Source organism: Notothenia rossii (genome assembly GCF_949606895.1).
Source record: "Notothenia rossii genome assembly, chromosome: 10".
In the NCBI taxonomy this organism is placed as follows: domain Eukaryota; kingdom Metazoa; phylum Chordata; class Actinopteri; order Perciformes; family Nototheniidae; genus Notothenia; species Notothenia rossii.
Window position 1 is genome coordinate 51,028,807 of NC_136908.1, and position 27,299 is coordinate 51,056,105.

A 27,299-nucleotide genomic window follows, 5' to 3' on the forward strand; every position below is an offset into this window, starting at 1 on the left:
TTGTCATTTCTCCTAACACCATCTAATTCCCTTAAATGTCACGGGGACACATTCGGCTGAATGGAAGCAACAGTGTCGAGCTGCTGTTTCCCTATTTGGTGTTTTGATCCCTTGGCTTCTGTACATTCTTCCTCACATGATAAAATCACAACGTTGTATTCAGTAGCACACGTTCATCCATTTCCTTTAGTTTTCTAGTTCTCCATGAGGCAAAAGTAAAACGTTATATTATTACTATAGCAGTGAGTCACGGATCACAACTGCGTTAATACTACAGCTGTCTCGCAAACCTCTTGTAATCAATCAGTACATCATTCCTGACATCCTGAGTAGATTTGCCCCCTCTTGCTTCTCGCTCGCAGTAGTGCCTTCGTACAGGAAAGTCATTTCTTAGCGATATTTCCCTGCCCTCCCTCATGAGATAACTAACAGCTTGGTCAGTCAAGGGTTATCAGCTGCAGATGGCTGGAGACAATAAACATGATCAAACATGGGGGTGGGTATTTTGAGGCAGCAAGTCTTATGCCAAGTCATAGTATAACGCTATGATGCCCTTTTTGCAAGTTTTCCTTATTTTCTTTCCCACTCACATCTTCAGTTTGACGGAAAGGTTTAAGGGTAGGGCTAGACATGATGAATCATAAGCAGCCATATATGATTGAATAGCTCATGAATAACAGCGCAGGCACAGCTTCTATGCCAACTATAAACAATCTAACTTGTGTAATGAGATGTGTGCGCTGCCCCTCAGCATTAATGGCTCCTATAAATCACCTATGTATCTGACTAATGCTGAGCTGCAGCCTCTCTCTCTCCCTACAGTGAGCCACCTCAAAGCTTTCCTGTCCGGTAATGTTGATTTATTCTGTTTACCTGCGTGCACTCATTATAGAGAATGGCCGCTTTCATTTCAGCAGACAACGCCTTGGAGTTGAAGGGCTGACCTCGATCTTTCTCTTTCTTCTCACGGTTTTCAGTGAGCTAGTGCAGGGAAACAACAATTATATTTTACACAGTTGATTACTCAGCAGCATATATAATATCGCTTTTTCTAGATCCCTGGAAATAAATCGCAGTAAATAGCATCTCCATTTGCGTGATGATTGTGAAGGAGAGGGTGCCACTTGAACTACAATGCTGCCTGATTGTATGCTCCTCAGCATCAGCACATATAGCTCGTGCAGGGCTTACATCGTTTAAATCTTCTTCATTCATAGATAATATCTCCAAGAGAGCATTTATTCTTATATCCTCGTCCAGCTGTTAATCCTCGTCTTTCTCCTGATCCCCTCGCTTAACACAGATGGCAAATCTGGGGAACAACTATGCCACTTATGTGCCTTTTTGTGTGGTTAGATAAAGTTGTTTTCACGTCCCTGATTAGGCATGATGGCGGATTCTCTGTTGTACTTCAATGAGTGTAATGAAAGTGAAGAACAAGCTGGATGAACGGGGCTTTCATACAGCAGCTGGAGGGCTTAACGTGCAGTAATAAAATAATTCTTTGCTCGACATAAGAGGCGATCCATCTTTATAATCACGGCCAGTCAGAGCTGAATGCACTATCAGCGGCAATTTCATACATTCCATTTGAGCTAATCATACTCGCTCCATTCCTATTTTCTACTTAAGTCACAGGGACCAAAGTGATTAAGGAGATATTGTTCAACAAGGTAAAAATCTTTATGAGTCATTCTATTACAAGACCGATATAATACAAGGTCAGATGGCTGAATACAAGAGTTGGAATGTGTCTTTATTTGGTACTGTAGTGGTCAATTTTCCAAAAGAAAATGAATGTTCAAAGGCCACTTAGTCTAGGAGGCGAGTTTGAGTATTGACTCGCGTATATTCAAGAAGTCAGATACTTGCTCGTTCCATTCAGGTGCTTTATTGAGAGGTTCAATAGATCAGCTGGTGGCCCACTGCTGACATGCAACATTTGCACGGTATTTAAACAAATAAACAAACAAGATCCCTCGGTCTTATGGATGTGTGCGGTCAAACACTTTTTCCAACTTCCTCTCTAGACTTCCTGCTGTGTCATGATGTCAGCGTCATTTATACCTGAGCACGCCCATACGATTGCTTTCTATAAATAATAACAAAACATAGACTAGAGCTGTCCATAAGCAAGATAACACGTTTCAAAAACAGTATAATAATAATTCATAGTTATTCAATTGGCTCACAAAACCATAATTCATTACCATAAAATAATGTGCCTAAATGGCTCTTACAGGTACCTTTCATTTGTCATACTTTCATACTAGAGGTGTGGAAAAAAAACAATACCTTGAGTTTTTCAACATGATGCATGTGATAATTGATTGATTATTAACAAATATTCAATAAAGTACTCTCCTGCATCATGTTCCCAAACGTTGACTGTAGGCCTGGTGGTCACAATGTGTAACATGTAGTGCTCAGACTACAAATGGAAGAGACAGAAGAAAGCAAAAAAAGGGAAAACCCTTTAGCGCTTGGCCTTGCCACTCCCTCCTACACCGATCTCAAATGGAGCTCCGTAATGGACCAATTTCAGCTCTGCCTGCAGCAAACCAGTCCCTTCATTCATGTACTCCAGGGTCCCCCTGGTGGAGCTGGACAGGTTCGAACGCAGCGAGATGTGAGTTAAAAAGCTCTCAGGCTGATGGGAGGAGGAGAAAAGGGAGCTGCAGCCTCGTATTCAGAGCGTGACGGGACGGGACGGGACGGGACGGGGGGGCGGGCGAGAGAGCATGTGTTGTTAATTAAACAAATGTTGGAGAAAGAAATGTAAGAATTGGAGAAACCTGAGGGTGAAAATACATATTTAATAACAGTAGTTTAAAGGCACTTTATATTCCCATAATTGTTGTTGTCTGTGCCTTTATATAAAAGGGTTGGAAAGCTATACGGCTATTATGCTTAGTGCTGTGTATTCAAGAAATGGAAGTAATGCATGCATGCCTGTTATTCACAGTTTAATGAATATGTATTATTCATTATGTCAGACAAACATATATTAGAGGAGCTGTATTTTGTTCATAATTGGTTATAGGAATAATAGGTGCATTGCTGCTTCTGGTGGTGCACAGTAATCCTATCCTAAGTGCTATAGGGAGAAATACAAACAGTAGCACATTGACTTAAAACATATCAATACACAAGGCAAGAGTGACCATTGGCTGGTATGAGAACTAAGAAACTAGAGCAGGTTTAAGCTGAGCATGAGCAGCAGCAGCGGTATTGTCAGAAATAATTAGTTTCTTCATTTGATCTTGATTTAACTGAGGAATCTCTTGAGACACATTATTTAGAGAGAGACATGGCCGAATCGCAGCGTCAATTGCTAACATGAAAACAAACACAGTCAGATTATAACAAGGACATGTAGAGAATAAAACACTACCCGAACAACAGAAACAAAACGAAGAAAAGATAGCCTTGCTTGGTTGCTTAAGTTACAGTCAACAATTGTTTGTTGAATGCAGTGTTTGAATGCCTATGGCCCTTAATAAACTCTGCCTTGTGGATTATTCCAAGATGAGGGTGTTTAATAAGCAGATGCTTTTTTAAGAAAAGACTCCGGGGACATTAAAATAGACTCTCGGGACTTATACAAATATGTGATCATTAAGAATGCCTCACTGTCTTTATTTAATGATTTCAGAATGTACTTGCGAGTTTGGAAAAGTTAGACAATTAATTTTCAGACCTTGAAAAGTGAAAAGGAATGTGTGTGAAAGTGTCATTTTAATGCTACTTTGCAGCCTAATGCTGTCGCCACACGAGTCCTGTCAGTCGGGGACCAGCAGGGAGGGTTTGGACGGCGTGTTTCTGTGTGCTCTGACCTCCGCTGGGCCCTTGAGTTTGGCTCCGTGTGGCGGCGGTGTGCCGGCCTCTTCTCTGTCTGATCCGATTGGGCCCCAATTGAATGACACAACTGTTTGCCCAGTGGAGGCTGACTGGCATTAAGCTGGTGCCAAACTGGCTCTCTGCTGAGACGTCTCACTGGGAAAATATCCCTCCATGCAGCTCCACCTCCCAAATCTCCTGCTGTTTACCAAAAATAAGAATTATCACAGCAGCACACCCTGCCTCACATTGTCACGTCTCATAATTTGTATTATCAAATAGCACCCATGCTTAGTTAATTAAATTAAAATGTTCAAGTGTCCTGATTTTAATAAAACATTTAGACAAATCAGGCCAAAACTGACAGGGTGGTAAACAGCTAAAGACAATTGACTGCTTTTGCTTATGCTTCATTTCCTCATTATGGATCTATTCAGTGCATCCTGGGGAGCTGCCAAACGCATTGATAGTGGTGGATTAGCATCCCCTCTAGACTTCCTCTTTGTGTTGTTGTTTAGAGTTTTTCCAGCTGCAGCGCTTTCTACCCAGAGTCGGGAAAATGGAAAGCGTCAGTGTAGATTGTTGCCGGGGACGGCTGTCAGGAAGAATCGCAAAGAGAAGCTGGCGAGCCATGACATGCCGTCCTCCATAAGAAGAAAGTAATTGGCCCCCTAATTGCTCTCAGAGGCATGTCCCTCCCACCGAGCCAGTTCCCTTCAGACTCAGTACAAGTCCAGAGTCAGCCCTGTGTGATCCGAGCTGAGCAGAGGAAAAGGCTTCCTCTTTCCTCCCTGTGCCATGATAGTGCAGCAGCTCTGTCACTCTGTGTCTGCAGCCCTGTTTATCTCCCTCAGGGGGCACTCGCTCCTCCAGCCAAAGACCCCAGTCACTGAGCTGTTCAATCAGACTCGGATCAATAGGAACTACACTTCTACTGCCGATGTAAGAGTCGTCACTGGAGACGCACCTGCATGATGTTGTCTTTAGCTTTAGTCTCTTCAAACTGCATTAAACAATCTGTTACGTACAACTCCACTTCTCTTGTAATTAGAGCTGAAATCCAACAGAAACACATTTTAATTCTGTATCAGTTGTAATTATATGGAACAAAGTCATGGTGATTTGCGTTTTTTGGCTTAATTCAGGCCTTATTCTATTTTGATCTATATATATAAATGTTTATTCATTGGGATAAACCCCTTGAGATGCACCATCTCGTTTTCAAGGGGGTCCCCAAACCCCCTTGAAAAAGTACTAAGTGGTGAGAAAGACAGTTTTCAAATTGGAATCTGATACGTTTGGCTTCAAAGCTTCAAGAAGGTCAGTTTGTAAAGTTCCCCACCTGGATATGCAATGAATATGCATCAGTGTTAACCACATTTCCCCCTAAAACTCAAAATTGTTGATTTTGCCCTGAACACTAAGCATTTTTAATGTTCTCCTTTAATCCTCAGCACGTTGACTTTACAGAGTGGTTCATAGTTCTGCTCTGGATTTAAGTATGGAGACAAAAGGCTTAAGCGTTTGCAGCATCTGTTAGGCATCTCATCAAGTTCGTCATCTGTGAAAGGTTGTGTTCTGCATCTCAATGAGCAAGCAAGGGATTTGAATCCATGTGTTCATGTTTGTTGTTAGTTTAGAGAAAGGTGTTGATGGAGCGGCTATAGGCGTGGGAAAGGTAAAGTCAGACACTCATGAGAAGCCATGACAGGGAGGTTTTCACTGGTGGGGGGAGGTGGAGGATTCAAAAGCCTGCTTTGAATTGAGACGTGCAGTGAAATAGGATGTGTCTGTGGTTCTGGGCCGGGGCCTGATCCACTGTGACAGGGAGGTGTGTCGGATGCACTTTTCTCTGCAAAGTTACGCAGATCAGAGTTTACTTACTTCCAAATTCTGTGGCAGGGTTTCTCTGGAGGCAGGATTCATCTCAAGTGTTGTGTAACTGAGCTGGCAGAGCCAAACAAAGTCACAACTTTGTAAATGGCTGCTGAAACATTCTTGGAAGGAGAAAAGTTGTTCTAACTGAAATATTTATACTGTTTTCCACCCTTCTGTATAATGTTCATGTTTATGTACATTGTGTCTAAGGATCCACTGAAAACGACAGGGTTCATCGCAAAGGGTTTATCCTTAAATTGCTAACTTTCACTTCTCAACAAGTTGTTTATTCTACAGGATATAGCCATCTAGAAATGTGCTTCTACCAAATATTAACTTGATTAGCCCTTAAGATGTTTAAATCCCAAAACAGTCATCATTAATTAGTCTTTTTTCAATTATTTTGTCACGATGTCACATGTCTGTCTTTGTTAAGTATGAAGAGCGTCTTTCCTCAACAGTAAAACATAAATCATAACTCTGGGTTACTTGATACAAGCTGTTTCCTTACATCAAACTGCTTGTTAGTGTTAAGTTACCGTGACAACAAAGAAAAATACGATGGTCATTTAGCTCCATTCAGTATGTTTTGCTTCAGCTGAAGATCACTTTCCTCGCCGCAGAAGCCTCTTTGCAGCCTCTTCAGCACCAAGGACAGCTTCCCATAAAGAAAAAATAACAGATTTAGGGATCATATTATATCAAAAACAAACTCAGTTAATTGATGATTACTAAAACTGTCCGTCTTGATTTTAAAAACAAATCCAACCCCACAGACCTCATTTACTTTAATCACAGGACCATGCAGAAGCAGTAGTCAGTGAAGCGCTGAAAGGACATGGGCAGCATGGACGTCTCGGACTCAGCCAGCAGAGATAATTATCATGTGGGCTGTTTCCTGGAGGAACTACCATACCAGATGTTTGGCTTGGAGTCTTGTGTCTGCTTAAACTGAGATCATGATGAGTATGTCTCCAAGTGGGTTAGAGGTTAGTTGTCTGAAGCGTTGCACCCTTATGTCTACATTAGAGGCGAGAGAAAGCTCAAAGAAAAGGCTTTGCATGTAAAATCCTAGGTTAAGCTGAAAGGATCAGGCAATTCATTAACGACAACAGCTATAATAGTCACGTAAATATATTTTGAATTCGTTTTTAAAGCAGAAGATCCAAACTTTCAAGCTGTTTGACCTTCTCAAATACCAGGTTTGGCTAGTTTCACGTGTATTGCTGTATACCACTGTGAATTGGTTTGTTCTAAGCAATTTAAAGATATCAAAAATTGCACTGTTTTTATATACCAAACAATAGTAATTGGTTCCAGCCGACCTTGTGTGCTTGGAGAAAAAAAAGAGCAATCAAGGGTCAACTTTACACCTCTTGAAAGCATGCAGGCAGCGATCATATTGTCACATGTCTACCCTCTGTATATCGGCAGAAATCCATTTTAGTGCTCCGTCTCTATATCTCACTTTCATGGCCGCAGACTGTATTATTCAAGAGCAATTTCAACCCAATTCCGCGGGCTGTCTTGATATTCCTGCATCGTATCCCATTCTACAGACTTGATACTTGCAGGGAAAGAAATCTCTTTGATGGTATCAAGTTTGCCTCACGAGTGTGTGCCGTATGGAGGTTTCTGTAGCTAAAACCCCATAACAAATATGCCATAGCCCATCTCTGAGCTATGGAGATGATGATTTATCAGAGAATGAAATATACTGTACAGACACATCTGTCTTTTCGCTCTCTTCCCCTTCCTGCTCCGTCTTTCTGTACCACTGGAGCTCTTCACAACCTGTGGTCACGGCGATAAAAGCTCCTTGTAAATGACAGAGTTTCTCCAGAAAATCTAAAGTCCTGCTAATGCAGTGTCTGCGATGGCAAACAGTCGGCTGAACGATTGTCGGTCACAATGCCTGTTTGTTTCAATGTCACCCTCACAATGTTATCTATCAAACTGCCACGACTGCCGACGAGTTGAGTCTCACTCTTCAGGCCACCATGGCACTGTGGAGAATGATTGAGGGACGCACGTTGTGTTAAATGATAGTGCCAGCAAGATCCAATCTGACAGCTCACTCGGGTTCAAAGATAGAAAATGATGGCATCTTTTATTGTGCTGCCTCTTTCAAAGGTCAAATGCCTCTCACTGGATATTCATCAGGTACCTTTGTTGTCAGTTTGTGCTGCTGATACAAAGAGCACAGCTTACTTTTTTTTCATGACAATTATTAAGTTAGTTGGAAATTGAGGCAACAGTAGGTCCGTCCATGGGGACCTGGCTTTTGGGGGTTGGTTGTTCAGGTCCCCGAATGGTCCCCGAAGTACAGATCCAGTTTGCAAATTAGCCTCTATGTTTATATAAAAGCTGCCCATTGCTCATATTACATGGATGGTTCTAAACTCGTTTCACTGTGTGTGCTGTGCTGTGTTCATGTGTGATGGCTAAGAGTGGATAAAAATCCTCAATTTCCATCCATTAAATATTGGAGAGCCTGTAGGCGTATGAAAGGATACCCAATGGGGAAAATGCTCTCTAATGGACGGACAAGGAGAAAGGGAAAACATCAAAGTGTGCGAGGAGACAGGCAACATGAGGAGATGCATGAATTATGGGTTTAAGTCAGAATGCCAATGTGAAAGCTAGCATAGAAAGCGTTATCAGCCTAATCATCCCATTCTCCCACATTGTGCTGACATTATCTATTCACATCTGCTTAAAATGGCAGATCGGTAACACTTCGACTGTTATTTCAGAAGCTGAATTATTTGACACCTTCTAATCACACTCTCGCATCACTCTATGACACCTTTATGGGCTTAGCAACCTGTCAGTTGTGTGTGTGATTATGTGCGTATTCAAAAGTAGGGGTTTCATGGATGCTGTGACTCGAATGTGAAATCCGACCACCAATCTGTTACAAGTGTCAAATAGAGTCAGGAAGTAGGTGTTTGTGGTGAAGAATATCTTCACGAGCTGATTTATTCCATCACTCTGAATACGAATGCTGATGTTTGGTGACCTCGGAAATCACCCAAACTGAATTAGGGTCTGATACCGTGTAGTTTAGCCTCTCAGCGTATACTCTGTATACTCACTTCATTCCACTTTTAAGTAGGAAATCAGATAAGGAGTGGACACGTTGTTTTTTCCCCTGAAAATGTCAGTAAAAGTTCAAATGTGTTTTTTGGCTACTGCAGGAAAAGGTTTATCAGACCATGGGAAACTGTTGGATGAGATTCCTCTACAAAGCTTCAAATAATGCTTCCTGTTGCATTTAGAATCACTTCACAATTTAACTTTCAAAAGATGAAACTTTACAAGAACCTCAACTTTAGACCAAAACATATCGAAACTTACTTTATACACATGATAATCTCTCCAATAGCAAAATGGTCAGTTGTTCAAACTATGCTTAAAGTCCTTATGTCCTCCCCCCATCATTGTTGTAATATTGTGAAGTGCGCAGCAACAAAGCCTTTCTAAAGAATGTGCCTGCGTCTGCATTCATAATCAATCCCAGAACAAAATTACATGTATTTTGAATCACTTTTATCCAGAGACAAATCAGATGAGACAGCTCTTATTCATCCACTAACTCACCCGTTGCTTTTCCATTTCTTGTTTGCGCCAATTCAAGACAACATCATCAGTAAACTGCACACACTCCTCACTCTGAACAGAATTAAAAGGTCAGCTGCCAAGTGTCTGGAAAGAGCACTTGAAGGACCGTCTGTTTGAGAACTTGAACAGCTCTAGGGACGTGTCTTTTGACATGGACTCCGTAGACAATGACTAAGGGCTATGTCGACAAGTAGGGACGTGCAGCGGCTCCATCTGCTACGTCAACTGTAACCGAGGAAACAAGGAACAGGAAACAAAACCTCCCACTTCCTCTCCATGGACATTTCCCAGATCTACAAACATTTACAGAAAGTCTTTATTTGTAATGTGGGGACTCATTTGTGAAACAACGATGAATTGTGAGAAACTGGATCTGATGACGATACTGAGTAGTTCAATTAAAAGGCTTGGCCAAGGAGAAACTGAAAATATACAATACAAGCAAATACAAGTATGCAGTCACATTTGAAGGCACCATCGATACTGAAGTACACCCATTCCCTGTCCCCATGTATCCTTAACAGGGTCAGCAATAAACATCTTTATCTCAAAATGAGTCATTCCGATGGCTCCACAAATCCTAGTCATGAAAATCGGTATCTCCCCGACCTTGCATACCAAAGCACACTGTCTTAACTCTTATCGGTTATGGGCAGACAGCTTTGCACGTTAATACGAATATATTTTTGGGGAGATAAACCTTAAGGCTGTGTACATTTAGATACATTCATATAAGAGATATTAAATCGCTCAAACATTACTTAACACTACTGACCTTTAGTATTCTATTAGTTGCTGCCTTTTGTATAAGTCCCAACTTCACAGAATAATTCCCCTCCTGATTATTTGCCTTGATAAAACGTGTCAGTGTGGATATCTGTGGCAGTGCCCCACGGGGGGCAGGTTCTGCAGAGGCAGGCGTGAAAGAGTGGGCAGGAAGCTTAAGAAGGTAAATTAGATCAAAGCGATGTTGTGCATGAGCATGTACTCAAAAACATTATCCTTTCTTATGACAAATAGATGAACCGATATATAAATGAGAGATTATTTACAGAATGAAGTAGTCTCTAAAGCCCCTTGGAGTCTATTGCCCTGCTCTAAGGGTCAGTCCTTGAACGTTAAAACCCCAAATAGCCTCCCTTTACGGGTATGACTCACCTACCAGTAGTCGCAGCATGGCCCCTGGCCTCGCCTCTACATCAGACTGATTCCAACAGACACCACTCCCCAGGCACTGCTATATTAGCCCCGACCCTCGACCCCCTCCCCGCTGCCCCCTCCAGCCTCGCTGCAAACTAAGCACGCAACCAGGGCTAACAGTCGCTAAATGTGGGAGGTGGGTTTTTTAACATCCTTTAAACTGTATCTGTAATGGGAAACAGAAAAAGAGCCGGTAGCTGTAGTGAAGAACATCGTACAGATCCTCAGCAGTTGCTGAGTGAGTGAATTGTAAGTAATGTGCATTTGAAGGCTAACCTAAGCTAAATGTTTAAATGAAATGAGTTTAGATTGTGAAATATGTTCTCTTCTTTGCTGAAGGCTTTGCTTTTTTGATAGAAAATCAGTTAATGTAAGACTAAAAGACACGTAACACTAGATTGGAATCTTGAAGTGTAGCAATGGTTTGAGAAGGAATAATGATTTGTATCACAAAATAGAAACCCTATTTATCCCATGAAATAATTGGAAAAGTGCCCGCTCCGTGTGTCTTTTTACCCTTCATTAAACAATAGGTTTATTAATCCCCCTGAGGGCAATTACACCTCGCAGCTCAAAAATGCATGATAAATAAAAAAAGCAACAACAAAAACATTAATGAAGAAGATTTTTTATTAATAAATAAATATTAGGTAAAAAGATCAATTTGAATACAGTTAAAATAAATTGTGACTTCAATAACTTTGCTGTTAAATTGTGCAGCCCTAGTCTCAATATTGATTTAATCATAGAAACATGATTTATTGCCAGATTCAGCATCCCAAAGTATGAACTCTACTCTTCTCTTCACCTCCTCTACTCTTCACCCTCCTCTCTGCTGCACTGCCTCTCATTCAGCCCCGGGCTAACAGACTCATTTTCCAGTGGGTGTGCGATGTTTGTCATATAAACAGACCGAACATATCCACCAACTACTCGGCGGTATGTCAGACCTCCTCTGTACAAAGAACAAGAGTAGATGATAAGAGCCGCTGAGTTCTGGGTTCCCTGAGTCCCTCTCCCCGGCTTCTTTTTCTAACTTTCCTCCGCGCTTTGGAAGCAGTAATTGAAAATGGGGGAATCTTTGTGCACTGGCTTAATAGAGCCGTCATGCCCTTGCTGCAAAGCGGGGTTAATAACTTTTTCCAGTTCCATTACCCCCTGAGATTGGCTCCAGGTGAGTAAAGAGGCTGCTCTGGACAAGGGAAGGTGGCCCCGGGGCCTCCTCTGCCTCCTTTTATCTCTGCAGGCAGCTCGCCTAACAATCCTTTACGTGACTTATTATTATTATATACATAAAAGCCTCCCTCCTTGTGTGTATTTATGGTTGACCACAATGTCTGGGAATCCTCTCGCAAATGAGTTTCCAGCAGATGGTGGGGACTGACAGCCACTCATTAATTTTCCAGTTCACTCACTCCTGTCCTCTCCATGCACTTTACTAAAGTGTAGCAGCACTGTCAGGATTTCCACTGCATTCATCATTTCAACTAGTTGGAGTTTTCTGCCTCTGATGTTCTTGTCAGTTCATTGGGCTGAGCAGGTTTAATATGTGGCTTGTGTTTGCTGCCAGTAGACTCCATAAAAGATGTATTTGTCTTCTTCATGTGATACAGCAATGGCAATTGGTCTGCTGCTGATGGAGAGAGAACAGACAGGAAAGAGGGAGAGGAATCTGAGAGTTCATCCGAGGTGGAGGCTTCAGACGTGAATGCTTTTTCTACTAGGCTGATCCAACAGACTCATTAGCTACATTTGAATGCACAACGTAGTCATGTTCTTGGATTTAGCTTTGGTTAACTGAAGGGCTGCCATTAGGGAAGCACTTGCCAAATACTTAACACTCCATCTGCAAATGTCCATTACTTTTTGTAGTTTGCTTATAATCTGAGAAAAAAATTACTTTTTCAGGTGATTCTATTCTTATTTTATTTAAAATGTGCCCATAATTTAAATTAACACAGAATTTAAAATACAGCAGTTAAAACATTGATATTTTTGTGAGATGTAAAAGGAGCTCTTCATAATTCAAGCACTTCTCAACAACAGGAGGTAAGATCTGACCCCTTTATAACACGTTAACAATTCTGCCATAAACTACAGCACATCGTTTTCTGATCAATAATCTTTTTATTAAGTTTCGACAATGCATAACCAAGGTTTGGCATTTAGCAATGTAAACAAAATGTATATATGCATATACAAATGAGACAATGGTTTGTACTGTTTATATGTTCAAAGATAAAAAGAAAGAACACCGAAAAACCCTAACAATGACTAAAATAGTCCCCTATATTCACTGCCACTGAGCCTCAAACACCAATATTCATCAGAAATGTTGTTAAATGAATACATTTGCTTGTAATACATACAGTATGCATATACAAACATGCAACATACACATATACTGTATACTGTATACATACACACATGCATATACCGCAGATAAGCTATACCAATAACAGATAGTTTTACCGCATGTACACATAGTTTTAAGGGCTACTTCTATGTATGCCACATACAAAACAAAATCCCATTCAATAAAGATTACTTGAGTCATAATTGTTTGATAATAAAATGGTCTATAAAGCATGGACTTACTTTTTAAATCTAATTTACCAGCTTAATATCTCCCCAGTTCGAGCACGCTATTGTGCATGCATCTCAAGCTTTCATTTGCTTTGAGTTAATGTTGTGTCATTTATCGGTATTACACTTCCAGCACTCCCTTTGGATCAAACAAGTGTCCTTTATATTATTATTCTTTTATCCAGATCTAAAAAAAGCCCTACCTACGTTTCCTCCTGAGGATACTTTAAACAGGAATAAGCATTCTTTAAACCGTAAATACACCTAAAAATTGTTTAACATTTCTTGGCAACTTACCGGTAAATAATCAAGACGGTTAGTGTCATAAAGCACATTATATGACTTCATTAGCAAGTCATTATTGTGAGCGGAATACAAAGGACTCATTCTGTAAAGATGTGCACTTACTTCAGCTGCTGTAATAGAGTCCAGAGAAGAGTCTTCATTTGTGTCTGACTCTTTAGTCAGAACCCTGCTATTGATCCTGACTGTTGATCTCTGCACTATGGATGCATTTGTGAGTCTCTTCATGCTTTGGATTTTTCTTTGACTAAACATTAATGACCCTCTGCTGGCGAGTCTGCTCCTGTTTAAAAAGTAAAAACTCCGCCTTTACTGAAGTCATTGACATGACCAATTTGCTTACTTCACTTAGAGAATGGTTCAATTATTTGATAACAGCTTCTGGAAAAAATAACGTTTCAACAAATATATATAATGTATATAAATATATTTAACTTATTTATGAAATTAGACTTTTCTTATTGACTCAATCCGATGTTCCTCTGGTGCCTGTCCATTCATGAACTCAATTGGTATAAATTGGTTTGCCAAACCATTTTTTCCCCGACAATTAGCAGATAATTCTTGATAAAATGGGTTTAATTGGTAATTTACTCGGTGATTAACTCATGAAACCCAATCAAATAACAAGAGGGACATTATATTGGCAAAAGGCCATCTGTGTTAGGCTCTCCTTACTGTACAGCACGGTTCAGCTGTGATCTATGGGATGTATTGAGTTTGGTGACGGAATGGGCAGTAGACCTCGGTTGGGCTGATTTTTGGCAGGTTTATTACTTCCTCAAACAGCGTGAGATGTAACACCCGGCACACTGGAAAATAAGCCAAAAGTGGAACCAGTGAGGAGCTTAGCAATCCACATGATACCTACATGCTGTCCAAATCTGAGCTCAATACAAGGGGGGACCATCTTCAACATCTCCAAATGTGCTCAATTGATCCATAAGTGGTGCAGGGATGACATACTTTTCTAGGCTGACCCTGGAGTTAGCATCACAAGGGCTCCCTCAACGAAAAGCAATGTCTTTTTACACTGGACTTCGGAATATTGCAGAGAATAAGATCTTTGATAAACACACGTCTATGATGCTTACACATTTTGAGCTGCAATATACTAGTTTTTTACCTGTTTAAACGTAGGCTTCAAGAAGGGGGAATCAGATGTGGTTAATGCCAACTCATTTGAGGGTTAAAGGACTCCTGCTCCGCTCCATCAGCTTGATTTAAAAAGAAAACTATGTATAAATGGTCCTAATTGGCAATATGACTGACAAGGCTGTGGATATCCATTGATGGAGGAGACCAAGGAAGGGGAAAAGCAACATGAAAGGATGATGGAGGAGAAAGCAGGAGGATAGACGGAGGGAGCTGACCTAGTTAGATACGAAGAGAGAGCACCAGAGGAAGGTAGAGGGAAGGAGGTGAGAGGAGGGAGCTGTGTGCCTGCCTCCCCCGCGGGGTTGGGGACCCGCTGGGCCATCTGGCGGTCCTGTAATTGGGTTGGGACTTTGCACCTGAGCGGCACACCTACAGAGAGATGGTCGTAGCAAAAAATAGGAAGCAAGGAAGCGGCAGTGTTTTGTCCCACAGGGTAGTGAAGGTGGAATAACTGTGATGGGTTGGATCAATTCCCACTGTAGTGACTACTAAATGTATATCATTTATTTTCTAAAATAGGCATTTTGCCAAACAGGGCTGCATGAACAAAATGTGTTAAATAAAAAGAAAAAAACGAATCCTACTATTTTGACAGATATTGCGATGACGAAATTGCTAATATGTAACAAATATGTTTTCTTTATTCTGTATAATATGATTGATATTTCAGAATGTATTTTAACATATTTAGCCATCAACAAATATTGTGTTTCCTGCTATTTGAATATGCAATATCGATAAAAAATACTATTAATTGTGCAGCCCTACCCACAGTTCACTATGTTTAAAGATAGAATCGACATTTAATTATTAGAGAAGAAGGTACTAGTGCAACTGTAAGAAGAAAGCACAGCCATTTTGTGCAACAACAAAAAAACATTATTCAAAGCTGTCGTCCAAGTATGTCATAAAAGTGGCATTTACATTAGTGTTGCAGTGGATATACGGTATGATTACATACTGATGACTACTCTCTGAAAGGTAAAAAGGTCAACGAGGCAGTCAGGTTCTACCATAAAGATAAATAAGCTCTGATGCACTCGCTCTTCAAGTGGACCGCCTGCTGTGAGCTGCTGCAGACAATGGAGATAATATGTAAGTTGTCATCTTGTGCTTGAAGGGGCAAGTAGTCATTAAGGTGCAAATATGAGCTGAATTACAATGTTTCATTTTCACCGGTGATGTGATGCCTGGTGCGAGGCCTGATCTGATGCGAGCAGCGTACCGACTCCATGGGTGTTCCTCCACACACACCATCGCTTTCTTTGACATTTTGTTCGGAGATTGAGACGCATCAGCCGTACACGATCCTTAAGAAAAAAGCTTGGAGCATTATTTTAAGTCAGATGCACGTCTCATTCCGAAAGGTCTCTGATTCTCTGGAAATGGTATCATTTACATAACAATTTGCCCCCACAACCTGATGCATTCTACATGGTAATTACTCCTATATTAAACATTTTTGTACAAGCTCAGTGAACCACCATGTTTGCATTTGTATCCCTCACGTCAGACATAAGCTCGTTAGGAAATATTGAGTGAAAGCCTATGCGCGCCCCCCCATCCCGGTACGATCAATTATGTTTCTATGGAGGAAGCCTCCCACATGCACTCTGCAGAGCATCATTGTGCTCCCTAAAAGTCCTCGTCTGTGTTGAAGTATCCCTGTCATTGCCAAGCGTGCCTTTCAATGGCTCAGCCCCCACACTAACCTTGCAGCATTTCAAAGGGAGTCCAAAGGGAGGCTGAGTGAACGTGGACATGCGTAGGCGTGTGAGCAACAAAGGGGGAGGTTGAGAGGGCCGAGGTAACCAATGACAGCTTTGTTCACGGCAGGAGAAGGTTCATTGCCACTCTTTACACAAAGCGAAATCACTATTAAGTTTTTCTTTCTAAGATTATACTTCTTCATTACTGTAGTGTTTCTCTCTCTGGAAGAATGTGTTGCAGCAGTTTAAAAAAAAAATCTGTTGGTGATAGACTGAGATGTTGTGTTAGCGAAGTGTTAAAAATCACAGCTGCAGAGCGCGGTGATACAGTAAGCTCTCGCAGTATGTTGGGAAGCAGCAGCTAGTTATCATGAAAAGATGTTAGCAGAGTTGAGCACCAAAAACAAGGGATTTCAACTTTATTTCAAAATGCTGATTCTCCCTAAAACACAGTGTTTCAGTTCAATGGAGCTGTGTGCTGAAGTGACATTTCTACACTCATAGAGCCTTGAAAATGATTTAGTAAGTTAAACAGGACGAGACCACTTGATTATTCTGTTAGACAAAATGAAAGCAGCATAATATTTGACATTTACAAGTATCACCCTGGTGAACATTCATTAAAAGGGTTATACATTTTTTTTGGCACCATCTGGAAATGTAATGACTGAAGTTCCTTCCAATATATTGTATTCACTGTATACACTGCATTCAATGGCCTATCAATTCTGCACCAATGAGTTCCCTTTGTTTCAAAAACCCACTGACTGCCTTTGTTGCTGGCACCAGTCTCAGCAGTAGCAGTGGTAACCTAGATTGGCTGGTTGCCAGACCGAATTCCCAGATATCACCCCCCCCCCCCCTCTAGTGATCATTGTGAAGCTAACAATCCATTCCTCAACAGCTTTGTCTACATGGATTCAGGAGAACTGAAAGAAAGTCTCCAGATACAGCTACACTTTTCTGAGGAGCACAAATGATGAAGAGACAGTACATATCTCTGCTGTTATTCACACAACTTGCCTTGCCGCATTTGCAAACCTAGTTGTGTACATTTAGAGGAACATGAATTGGATTTCAGCTCCGAAACGTTCTTTTCTCGCATTTAAAAAAAAAGATGATATGAGAATGACCTGGCGACACACTTTGTGCTCGGCTCTTTGAGGTTTAGAAACGGATATCATTAGAGGCTCTTCTCAGGGTAACATTTAGATTGTTCAATTACCTTTCTGCCATGCAATTCCCTCTAACAAACAATATTATTCACGGGAAAATGTAACTTTAATGAGTACTGCACTGCGCCAAAGGAGCCGAATCAGGCATTTTACCTTCACTGTGTGCTAGTGGAACTCCACAACTTTAGTATGCCATTATCCACTGAGATTGCTATGCTGACAGAGCCAAATTACAACATGCACAGAAGAAGTGGACAATAAATAGTTTGTGTCTGCACACATTTGTCACGATGCTGCAGCTTTAACCGGCTGTCCTGCGTGAACGACACAAAGTAATACAGAACACTGGGAAATAAAGGACCTGTGTTTACTAACTGTCATTTATGTAGTTTAATTGCCATAATTGTTGTAGGTACTTTTTCAATTACATTTTTTTATAGATAAATATCATTAGTTTTAATATATATGTATATTAAATGTTTTTTCAGCCTCCCAATTTCAAACATGCTGTTTAATGCTATAAACACATAGGTACAACTATTTTTCTGTATTGTTTTCTCATTACATACTTGTTAACACAGTTTGCCTATCGAGTTAAAACAAATTAATTAGTGTATGAAATAAAATGAGGCACCAACTGTTTTTCTTTTCTTTTTTTATCAATCAATGAATGATAAATATTAACTCTACTCTCTTTGCATTACGGACCGCTGCTCAGAAAAATCCAGACATTATGATGATTCGTTTTCAAAAATGTTTAGACATTTAATACAAAAACGTTATTTATCTGTTTATTTTTGGGTACACGTAACAATAATGCCATGGAGTATTTAGTGTCATAGTTACCCTTTTTGTTAAGGCAGTATGGACATATTGTAGAAGCTTTATGTTCTTTGTGAATTGATGATAAGCCTGCGCAAAATAGTAAAAAAAATATGACTGTATCCACATAAACACATGCACACGCACACACACACACGCACACACACACACACACACACACACACACACACACACACACACACACACACACACACACACACACACACACACACACACACACAGCACCGTTTAACATTACTGATACATGGTTTCCTTCTTCCCCCTCACAAAAAAACCTGAATGTGAAGTAAACACACCTGCTGTGTGCAGAGAGCAGGGTGTGATAAGATATAGTACTCGTCCTTTCCTTGAAACCTTATTTACTGTACTGACTTCCCCGAGCCCCGATTTTCAATTAAGCCGGTAGCAGTGCCAGGATGTACTGCCTGTGTTGTACAACAGTAATAAATAATAATGTTATCTTTGCTCTGTGATGCTAATCTGGAGTTTAAGCAATGAGTGAGTAGCTTTGTTCTGAATTCAGCGTGCTGGCCAATTCATCCTGGACCCCAGCTGATGTTTACCTAGCCTGAGCCAGCAGCTGCTCACACGCTCTGCCTCTGACATGCATCTGTCACAGCGGCAAGGAAAATAAATCTAAGCCACTCTGTTTCCCCTCCCTCCTCTGTTCAGTATCTGCCTGGCTGCCCAGCACCACCATGACCGAGGGTCGGAGGGAAGCACTGGCGGCGCCGGCGCCTGACTCCACTACCGCCTCCATAGCCGGCTCCAACATGACCAACACCGGCCCGGGCACCGGGGAGAAGGACGAGGACTTCTCCAAGCTGAAGAACAAGTTCATGAATGAGCTGAACAAAATCCCATGTAAGTGTGACTAACTTCTCAAGGATAATTGTGATGCGGAAACAAGTTAAGAAGCAACTTCTTTGACCATTGATTTTGTATAAATGCCCCAAGAAATACCGGTACTCAACACATGACTGGAGTGCAACATTTGTTTAACTTTTGTTTAAAGACATAATGAAAATAACATGAAGAGATGCAAAATTACACTAGTTTTAACTTAGATTCATTCAATCAATTATTCATTGGTGATAATACGTTTAGTGTTACATAAACTTGAGCAACACACAATAAAGACTGCTTAAAATAGTCTTGCAACACTAGTGAATGAATTATACAATAACTGTAATATTGATCAAATACTATCCAGTAAAACAAAAAAAACCTTGACTCAATTTTATTTCTGTTCATTTAAAAAGAGGGCTGCAAGAAAGTATTATATTTAATATTTAAAACTTGATGTTATACTGCTCTGACTTCGTATTGACCTTTGTCAGTTCAAAGTCGAGTCAAAGTCAACTATATTGTCAATCTTCCAGTTTGTGTGTGAGTTATGACGATTTACCAACTGCAGCACTGAGTCCCATTAAGAATGCATTGAGGATTATATCTGACAATTTTGCCACCTGTTCAAAAACTATGGCTCCAATTAAAAAAATTACCAGACCGTGAGCATCAGGGAACCCCAATGAACTGATACATATTTTTGGGGGGGGTTTTGTGTGGTAAATGTGAAGAGGAGAGCAGTTTGTCTAAAGTGTACTTCTCTCTGTTCTGAAGAAAGATCCGGAAAAATTTAACATGGGAATCAATTGGGAGCTAGCTGGACTTTTTGTCTCTTCATGCCCTCAAGAGGCATTTTGTTTAATATTTTTTCTTAATTTTTTTAAAATGTTCCAACCTAGGAGAGGTTTTCCTACGTTTTTCAGGAACAAATATGTCTGAGGAGTGTAGGCTTTGGGAATTATTGCAAGTTTAAAACATTTTTGGGGGAGAATTTCAAGCACTGCTGCACTCTGTTTTGAGATCAAAGCACTCTAGACTTAACGAGCTGCTCCATCCACTATAATGTTAAAATCTGAAAAAGGCCTCTCTACCAAGCTCCAAACTAAATTCAATATCTCCAAAAGTTTAAAAGATATCAAAAATCTGAATAAGAATTGAATAGCTGAAGGTCTTGCGATCATTTGAAAGTTGGAATGAAGTGTCTAGCTGAAAGTATGTGGAAGGAGTAGCAATTGGCACAAAGTGTAGGAAAAGTGGATTTGAAGGCATCTCCCATTGACTTCAATGTTAAAAAAAAGAGTTTAAAAAGCTGAATATTTTCAAAAGCGTGAAATATTTTGAAAAAGTTGAAAGTTTCCCATCAATTGCTGAAAAGGCTGAATAGTTTAATATTTGAATGGTTTCTGTAGCTGAAAGTAAGCTGAAGTTATGGAGAGCTAAAGTATTGGCTGATTTGAAGGTTCTTCCCATTGACTTCCATGTTAAAAAAAGAGTTTAAAAAGCTGAATATTTCAAAAAGTATGAAATATTTTGAAAAGGTTGAAGGTTTCCCATCGATTCCTGAACAGGCTGAATAGTTTAATATTTGAATGGTTTCTGTAGCTGAAAATAAGCTGAAGTTATGGAGTGCCAAAGTATTGGCTGAAATAATTTGTTTAAGAATAAGAAAATAAGTGAACTGCATCTGCCAAGTTGAAGCTGGAGTCAACAAAATACACGTAATATTTCACGCATTCGATGCAATAATAATGATGATGCATAACTGGCTTTATCAATTGCTGTGAGATGATTTATATGATGTCTACTATGTTCCACATCATATATATCAATCAAATACTTCCACAACTGTATATGTGTGCATGGATCATTTGAACAGTACTTAGTATATGAGAATATGGTTCATTCAGGATAGAGCACTGCCTGGAGATAAAAGACTATCAGCATTCAGCAAAAATCTATACATAAATATATTCAGATGCCGATGGAAGTGATTTTCACAACAGGAAGTTGCACCTGTGGAAGAGAAACCCTATTTCGTTAGCCAAAATGCAAATGATAACATGTTCCATGGTCATGTTCTTTTTTCCAGATGTGTAATAGTGGCATAAAAAATCCCCCTTGCATAAAGTAAGATTTATTTGAATTTGGTTGATATTTACAAAATAAAACACCTAGTTTATAGCCAGACAACTTAATCTTCCATATGGATTTCACCAATCCGAGCACATTTTCTTTTGAAAGACTGAATAAAAAAGATCAACAATGTTTGGTATTGTGATTCAGATACAGGGCTTCTAAGGTTGACGTGTCCTTTACCTCTCTATTGCAGATGTTTTCCTACTCCCACCATATCTAGCAAGGCCTGACATCCCTTTTCAAATCATCTGAAGTATTGACATTGCAATCTGGAGAAGAAAAACATAATGCGGTCTTCTTTTGTGTACCCTAGGCTGAAAAGTCATCCGAGAGCACCCCAAAGAATATCTGTTTGTTACACAGGCTCCTAAATTACTGTTTACTCACCTCATCCACTCGGTCAGAGGCAGTGTTTGCTCCCCAGTGGTGCCAAGTTAATAATGAATGCCCAAAGACTTGTTTACTCCGTGGAATATCGATACTGTCTGGAGAAAGTCAGGCAGCAGATTTAACGAGGAATATGAAAGAGGAGACGCTGCATGCTCAGCCGATGCTCCTGCTGGAGGTTTTCTTCTGGGCTTATAACCCAGTTTAAGCCCTGCAGGCTTTGAGGTTGGACGCAAAAACCTCTCTGACTAGACTTAGTTTTTCCTGAATTTCTGTCCATCAGGATCTGCAGGACATATCTCTGAGCCGGGGATATAGCCTCGGCCTTCGTCAGAAAACCAGCAGACTTTATCTCAGCCTTCCCGCTCTAACTGTCTGCCTTCTTTCGTTTTTCGCTATAAACAGTCCCAAAGATAAAGTTTGGTGAGCTCATGAAAATAGTTTTTTTGCTAGGGTTTAAATATCCTATTCGATGAGCTGCAGGTCTGCAAATAACAATTATTCACTTTTCTGTTAAGAATTTCTCAATTAATCTGTTCATTGATATGAATTGTCTATGAAATGTCTGAAAATAATGAAAGACGGCCATCATAAGTTCATCGAGCTTGAGCTACCTTTTCAAATTGCTTATTTTCTTTTCGACCAAAGTAAAAACCTGTATTATGTTCAAATAAGAAAGTCACTAAATAAAATAGCTCCGACAGAAAAAGAGATAATGCACCCACTATGGGAACCAGATTCAAACATAATAATTGTAATATGATTGTGTTGCTTAAAAACAATCATTCCGTCTGCAAAATGTCGGAGTTGTCTAATCAATTTGTGAATGATAAAGCCATCCAAGTCCATAGGAACATGAGCACACACACACACACACACACACACACACACACACACACACACACACACACACACACACACACACACACACACACACCTAGGTCCGACTGTGTAATCACACCAAACCATTTGGTTTCGTCTCTTTGAGCGGAGAGCTTGCCTCTGAGGGAACCAGCGTATTGAATTTCTTAGTAAGTTTTCTAAACACCCAAGGCTTTACTTCCCGATAACAATTAACCTCTGAGCACAGAAGCTGTTTGATCCATGACTGCTGGCTCCACCAGCCATTACTGCAAATAACACACACAAGCATTGACATTTAAGGGAAATAAATATTGGAGTTTCTTTTTTCAGGGGCTTTGTGGTCTCAGGCAGCCAAAGGTAATGAAACATTAAAGAAGCTGTAAATACACTGAACAAAAATATAAATGCAACACTTTTGTTTTTGCTCCCATTTTTCATGCGATGAACTCAAAGATCTAAAACATTTTCTATATACACAAAATAACCATTTCTCTCAAATATTTTTCACAAATCTGAAAAAATCTGTGATAGTGAGCACTTCTCCTTTGCCGAGATAATCCATCCCACCTCACAGGTGTGGCATATCAAGATGCTGATTAGACAGCATGGTTATTGCACAGGTGTGCCTTAGGCTGGCCACAATAAAAGGCCACTCTGAAACGTGCAGTTTTGCTTTATTTGGGGGGTCTGGGGGGGTCCGAAAACCCTAGGGTTAAACCTTAACCCTAACATGTCACCCATTGAGCATGTTTGGGATGCTCTGGATCGGCGTATACGACAGCGTGTTCCAGTTCCTGCCAATATCCAGCAACTTCGCACAGCCATTGAAGAGGAGTGGACCAACATTCCACAGGCCACAATCAACAACCTGATCAACTCTATGCGAAGGAGATGGGTGACATGTTAGGGTTAGGGTTAGGGTTAGGGTTTAACCCTAGGGTTTTCGGACCCCCCCAGACCCCAGATTTGTGAACAATATTTGAGAGAAATTGTTATTTTGTGTATATAGAATTATTTTTAGATCTTTGAGTTTATCTCATGAAAAATGGGAGCAAAAACAAAAGTGTTGCATTTATATTTTTGTTCAGTGTAGATAACATTGAAATCATGTTTCCCCTCTGGTGGTCATAGTATGCATAATTTAAGATAAGAGAACTTGAATCTTGCATTGTAAAAAGTAAAATGTTTAGTTATCCATTTGATTTGAATTCCTTTGTTTTTCGTTTTTTTCTGTGTCCCACAACATGACATATACAAGAAAGTGTTATCTTGTGCACTCTGGGACAACATTTTAGGACGGAAACTCTTTTGGGACAGACTGAAAATGTCTTACTCTCTTACTGCTGACTAACAGGAGTGTCAAAAGGCTGATGGTTGCAGCTCCAAATACAAAAAGTGGGTTTACCAAAAAAAGTTGTAGTGTAACATGACGCAAAGGAAAAAGACAGAAATATACGTCAGAGCCTGAATGTGTCACAACTTGTTTGACTTTGTGGCGGCTCACAGTCAGCAGACAGCAGAGTTTATTAAAAAGGATTACGGTGGAGGATAAGCAGTGGTCTCTTCCTGCCTGCTGCTCTGGCGACACGACTGGCTGTCCACTCTCTGCCCTCGCCGTGCAAAAGTTTGCCTGCAAGGAGACACCATGAGGGGCTGGTCAACTAGCAGCCCCTTCCCTCCGAGTGCAGTCATAGGTCGACTATCTTCTCAGAGAGTTGTTCAGCTTTTCCGAATCAAAAGTAAATTGTAAAGTCAGATATGTATACTGACTCCTTGTGCTGGAGCTTGTATAAACATGATTAACTTTTATGCAATTTGCCATAGTTTTCCATCCGTGAATATTTAAAAATAGTAAAATATGACCAGTTTGTCTTCCTTTTGTTTAACCAAGTTCTTTTAGCGCTTAAATGATATCTAGCTATTGGACAACAGCCATCCTTATGGAAAGCTCAAATGTCTGCCCCCTTTTGAAAATATTTCTACACATTCAAATGGCAATTTATCCAGTAGTTTTACTATACGAGTGTCTCTACAATTCCTTTTGGGTAATCCATTTCATGTTTGTTGAAATATTTCCATTTCTTGTGGCTAATAAACAGGGTCTCTGAGTAATAAAATACATTGAGAAAGAAAAGCTCTTGTAAAAGAAGGTGCCTCAGACGTGGGGCTGGATTTAGGTTCTGCTGCTGTAACAAAACAATGTGGGATCAATAAAGAATACCTAATGTAATCTAATTATCTCCCAACATTGCGTTCCCCGAAGGTGATGCCTACATGTCATGTACTAAAAACTCCACAATATAGCCAGATTAGCTGAACTAAAGGTGTCAAATTAAATCATTCACTCACTCTGAATATGCCGTTGCTCAGAAGCTATAAAAAGAGCCGTCCATTCTTCTTCAGGCCCCACATTAAACTGCACTTTTTGTCTGTGCCTGGAAATTACAATCAGTGCTCTCTTCCATCTCGTGTTATTATCGGATCTATTGTTGTTAATCCACATATGTACTGTTAATGTAGTGCCACTTCACTCATAGGATTTTCAGTAAGTGGGTTTTCATTTTCTAGTAATATTCAGAATAATGGATCGGGCTTTTTTTTGGTATAAAAGGAGAAACTTGCACACTGGACTTTTTTTTTTAAATACAGTATTATTATCATCAGTTTTTATGTAACCAGTTGCTCCAAGCTGCTGTCATACGGTTCTCTTAAGTCAGCCACAGCGGGGAAAGGGCACGGACAGTGAGGCTCTCATAAGCATAACAAGATATAATGTCAAGGTTAATTGACCAACAGGGTCCTGTCACATTGGATTAGTGTGGGCTGCAGGAAGTGGATATAACCAAGATGCAATATTACACCCACTTACAGTGTACACACTCTTTGAATTCATCCATCAACCTCCATCTAGTTCATAAAAGCTTTCTGTCAAATGTAAAGTGCTATTTATTATCTAGAGGAGGAGATGTGCAACAGAAATCCTCTATAAATACAGAGTTGAGTAAGGGGAGAAAACCTAATAAGACTTGAAGCAATATTTATGACATTATTAGTTTGACAAATTAATCATTGTCAATGGCAAAGTCCAGAATCACAAATTGACTTTAATAACAGGATATAGTTCCCTCTATCCTTGGACCCAAAGTAGAAGCAAACACTGTGAAAAGCCAAAAGGCAAAGTTGTAGAAAGTATAGTGCAACGAATGTGACTCACTGTACTTTGAAGGTTTCTTATTGTTTAGTGCTCCGACACCATTCAGTTTCAATGACAGCGCGGAAAAGCGATGTCATCCTTGAGGAACAGCCAACGTGGGTTTCATCATGCGCAACCCACCCATTAGAGGAACTCCATTTACCACGCCATGTAGCTCTGCGGAACAAGAGATTAGCGCTCAGAGTTGAAGTGCAGTTTGCGTGCTACCCATAATCCCTCTCGCTCTCTCTTTCACTTTTTTAACTTCCCTGTCTCTAGACAGAGAAAAAGAGAAAAGACACTCACACAATGTAGTTAATTAGAGGATGCTTTTATTGCTTTCTGGGACTCGGGTTTCTTTAATCAAGGAACACAGAAGGGCCTTTCACTCGAAGACGCACGCTTGATGAATAAGATAAGGGCTGGGTTCATGCATCGATTTGCACTGTAACTGGCTAAATGAAATTCCATCAGACGTCGTGAGCTTTGATGAAATGCAAGAGTTAGTATAGAGTGACATAAGCATTTTGGGTTCATGGAATAGAGAGGTACCTGTGGGATTTCTGTCATAAAAACGTCTATTTGGGTGGAACATCTTAGTTCCTTCAGCTTTTGCTTAATGCTTTGGCTTGAAATACAAACATGTCACTTTTCCAACACTTCCATTTAAAAGACTGTCTCCTTACCATACTGTGTTTGCATTTGTATGTGGAAGGTGAAAGTAGTTTTTCAATTGCTGGAATGTGCCACAGTACCCTCACCGAATGCTCCCATTCAGAGGTCTTCAGTGATCCATTTTGAATAATGCAGGATTCAAAAACAAAACAAAAAGCAACCTGGAAATATGCCACAACTTCTTTATCAACTCAGTGTTAAATGCTCTGAAATGGTTCTTACTTTGTTAACTTAATTAGACGATAAATAATTTAAATAAGCTATCTAGATCAGCTACAAACAATTACACAGACCAAAATTGGTGTTTGCCTGACTGTATAAATCAATTTTACTGATATTTTGATTTATAATCTTTCGGGAAAAGTATTGTGTTTCGTCCCTTCTACTGTAATGCATTGAGTCTGCACTTATAAATGTGAATAAGTCACCTATAAAGGTTTTTAAAATCTTCGTAGTCTGCCGTTTAATACATTTGGTGGTACTTAATTTGAATTGGAGATCAACAATGAACTGATCCGTAAAGCATCAATACATGTTCTGTTAACTGTTAATACAGCCATACGTTATGGTTACTTCTAAATGGTCATATCGTTATTAAAAAGTAGAAGGAAAATTGAAATCTAAGTTTCAATCTTTAACTTTGATAGTCTTTTCACAAGATAGCGATCCAGTCTCTTTTTATGTTTCTGAGATATAAGCCCAGAAAACTCTCCTTGACCCACAGTTTATCTGCAGAATACTTTCAAGTTTTAAAAGGAAACTGTCAGTTTTGGATGGCTCATTGTAAACGAGTCCCATCCAGTGTCACCTCCATCAGCACAGGGCTCCGGGGCAAGGCAGAAGCTGTAGATCCTGAAGTTATTTTAGAGCATCACTCAC

The 27,299-nt window shown here is 40.1% G+C and overlaps 1 protein-coding gene across 5 annotated transcripts in view; it reads left to right on the plus strand.

Moving 5' to 3' along the window:
- The window catches only part of syt1a (synaptotagmin Ia), a 186,926-nt gene that overhangs the window by 126,492 nt on the left and 33,135 nt on the right, over positions 1 to 27,299 (plus strand). For all 5 annotated transcript variants that reach the window (XM_079655406.1, XM_079655405.1, XM_079655403.1 and 2 more), the window contains one exon: positions 18,989 to 19,180. In XM_079655406.1, the coding sequence (XP_079511532.1) occupies positions 19,015 to 19,180 (166 nt within the window). In that variant the 5' untranslated portion in view covers positions 18,989 to 19,014. The remainder of the gene's footprint in view (positions 1 to 18,988; positions 19,181 to 27,299) is intronic.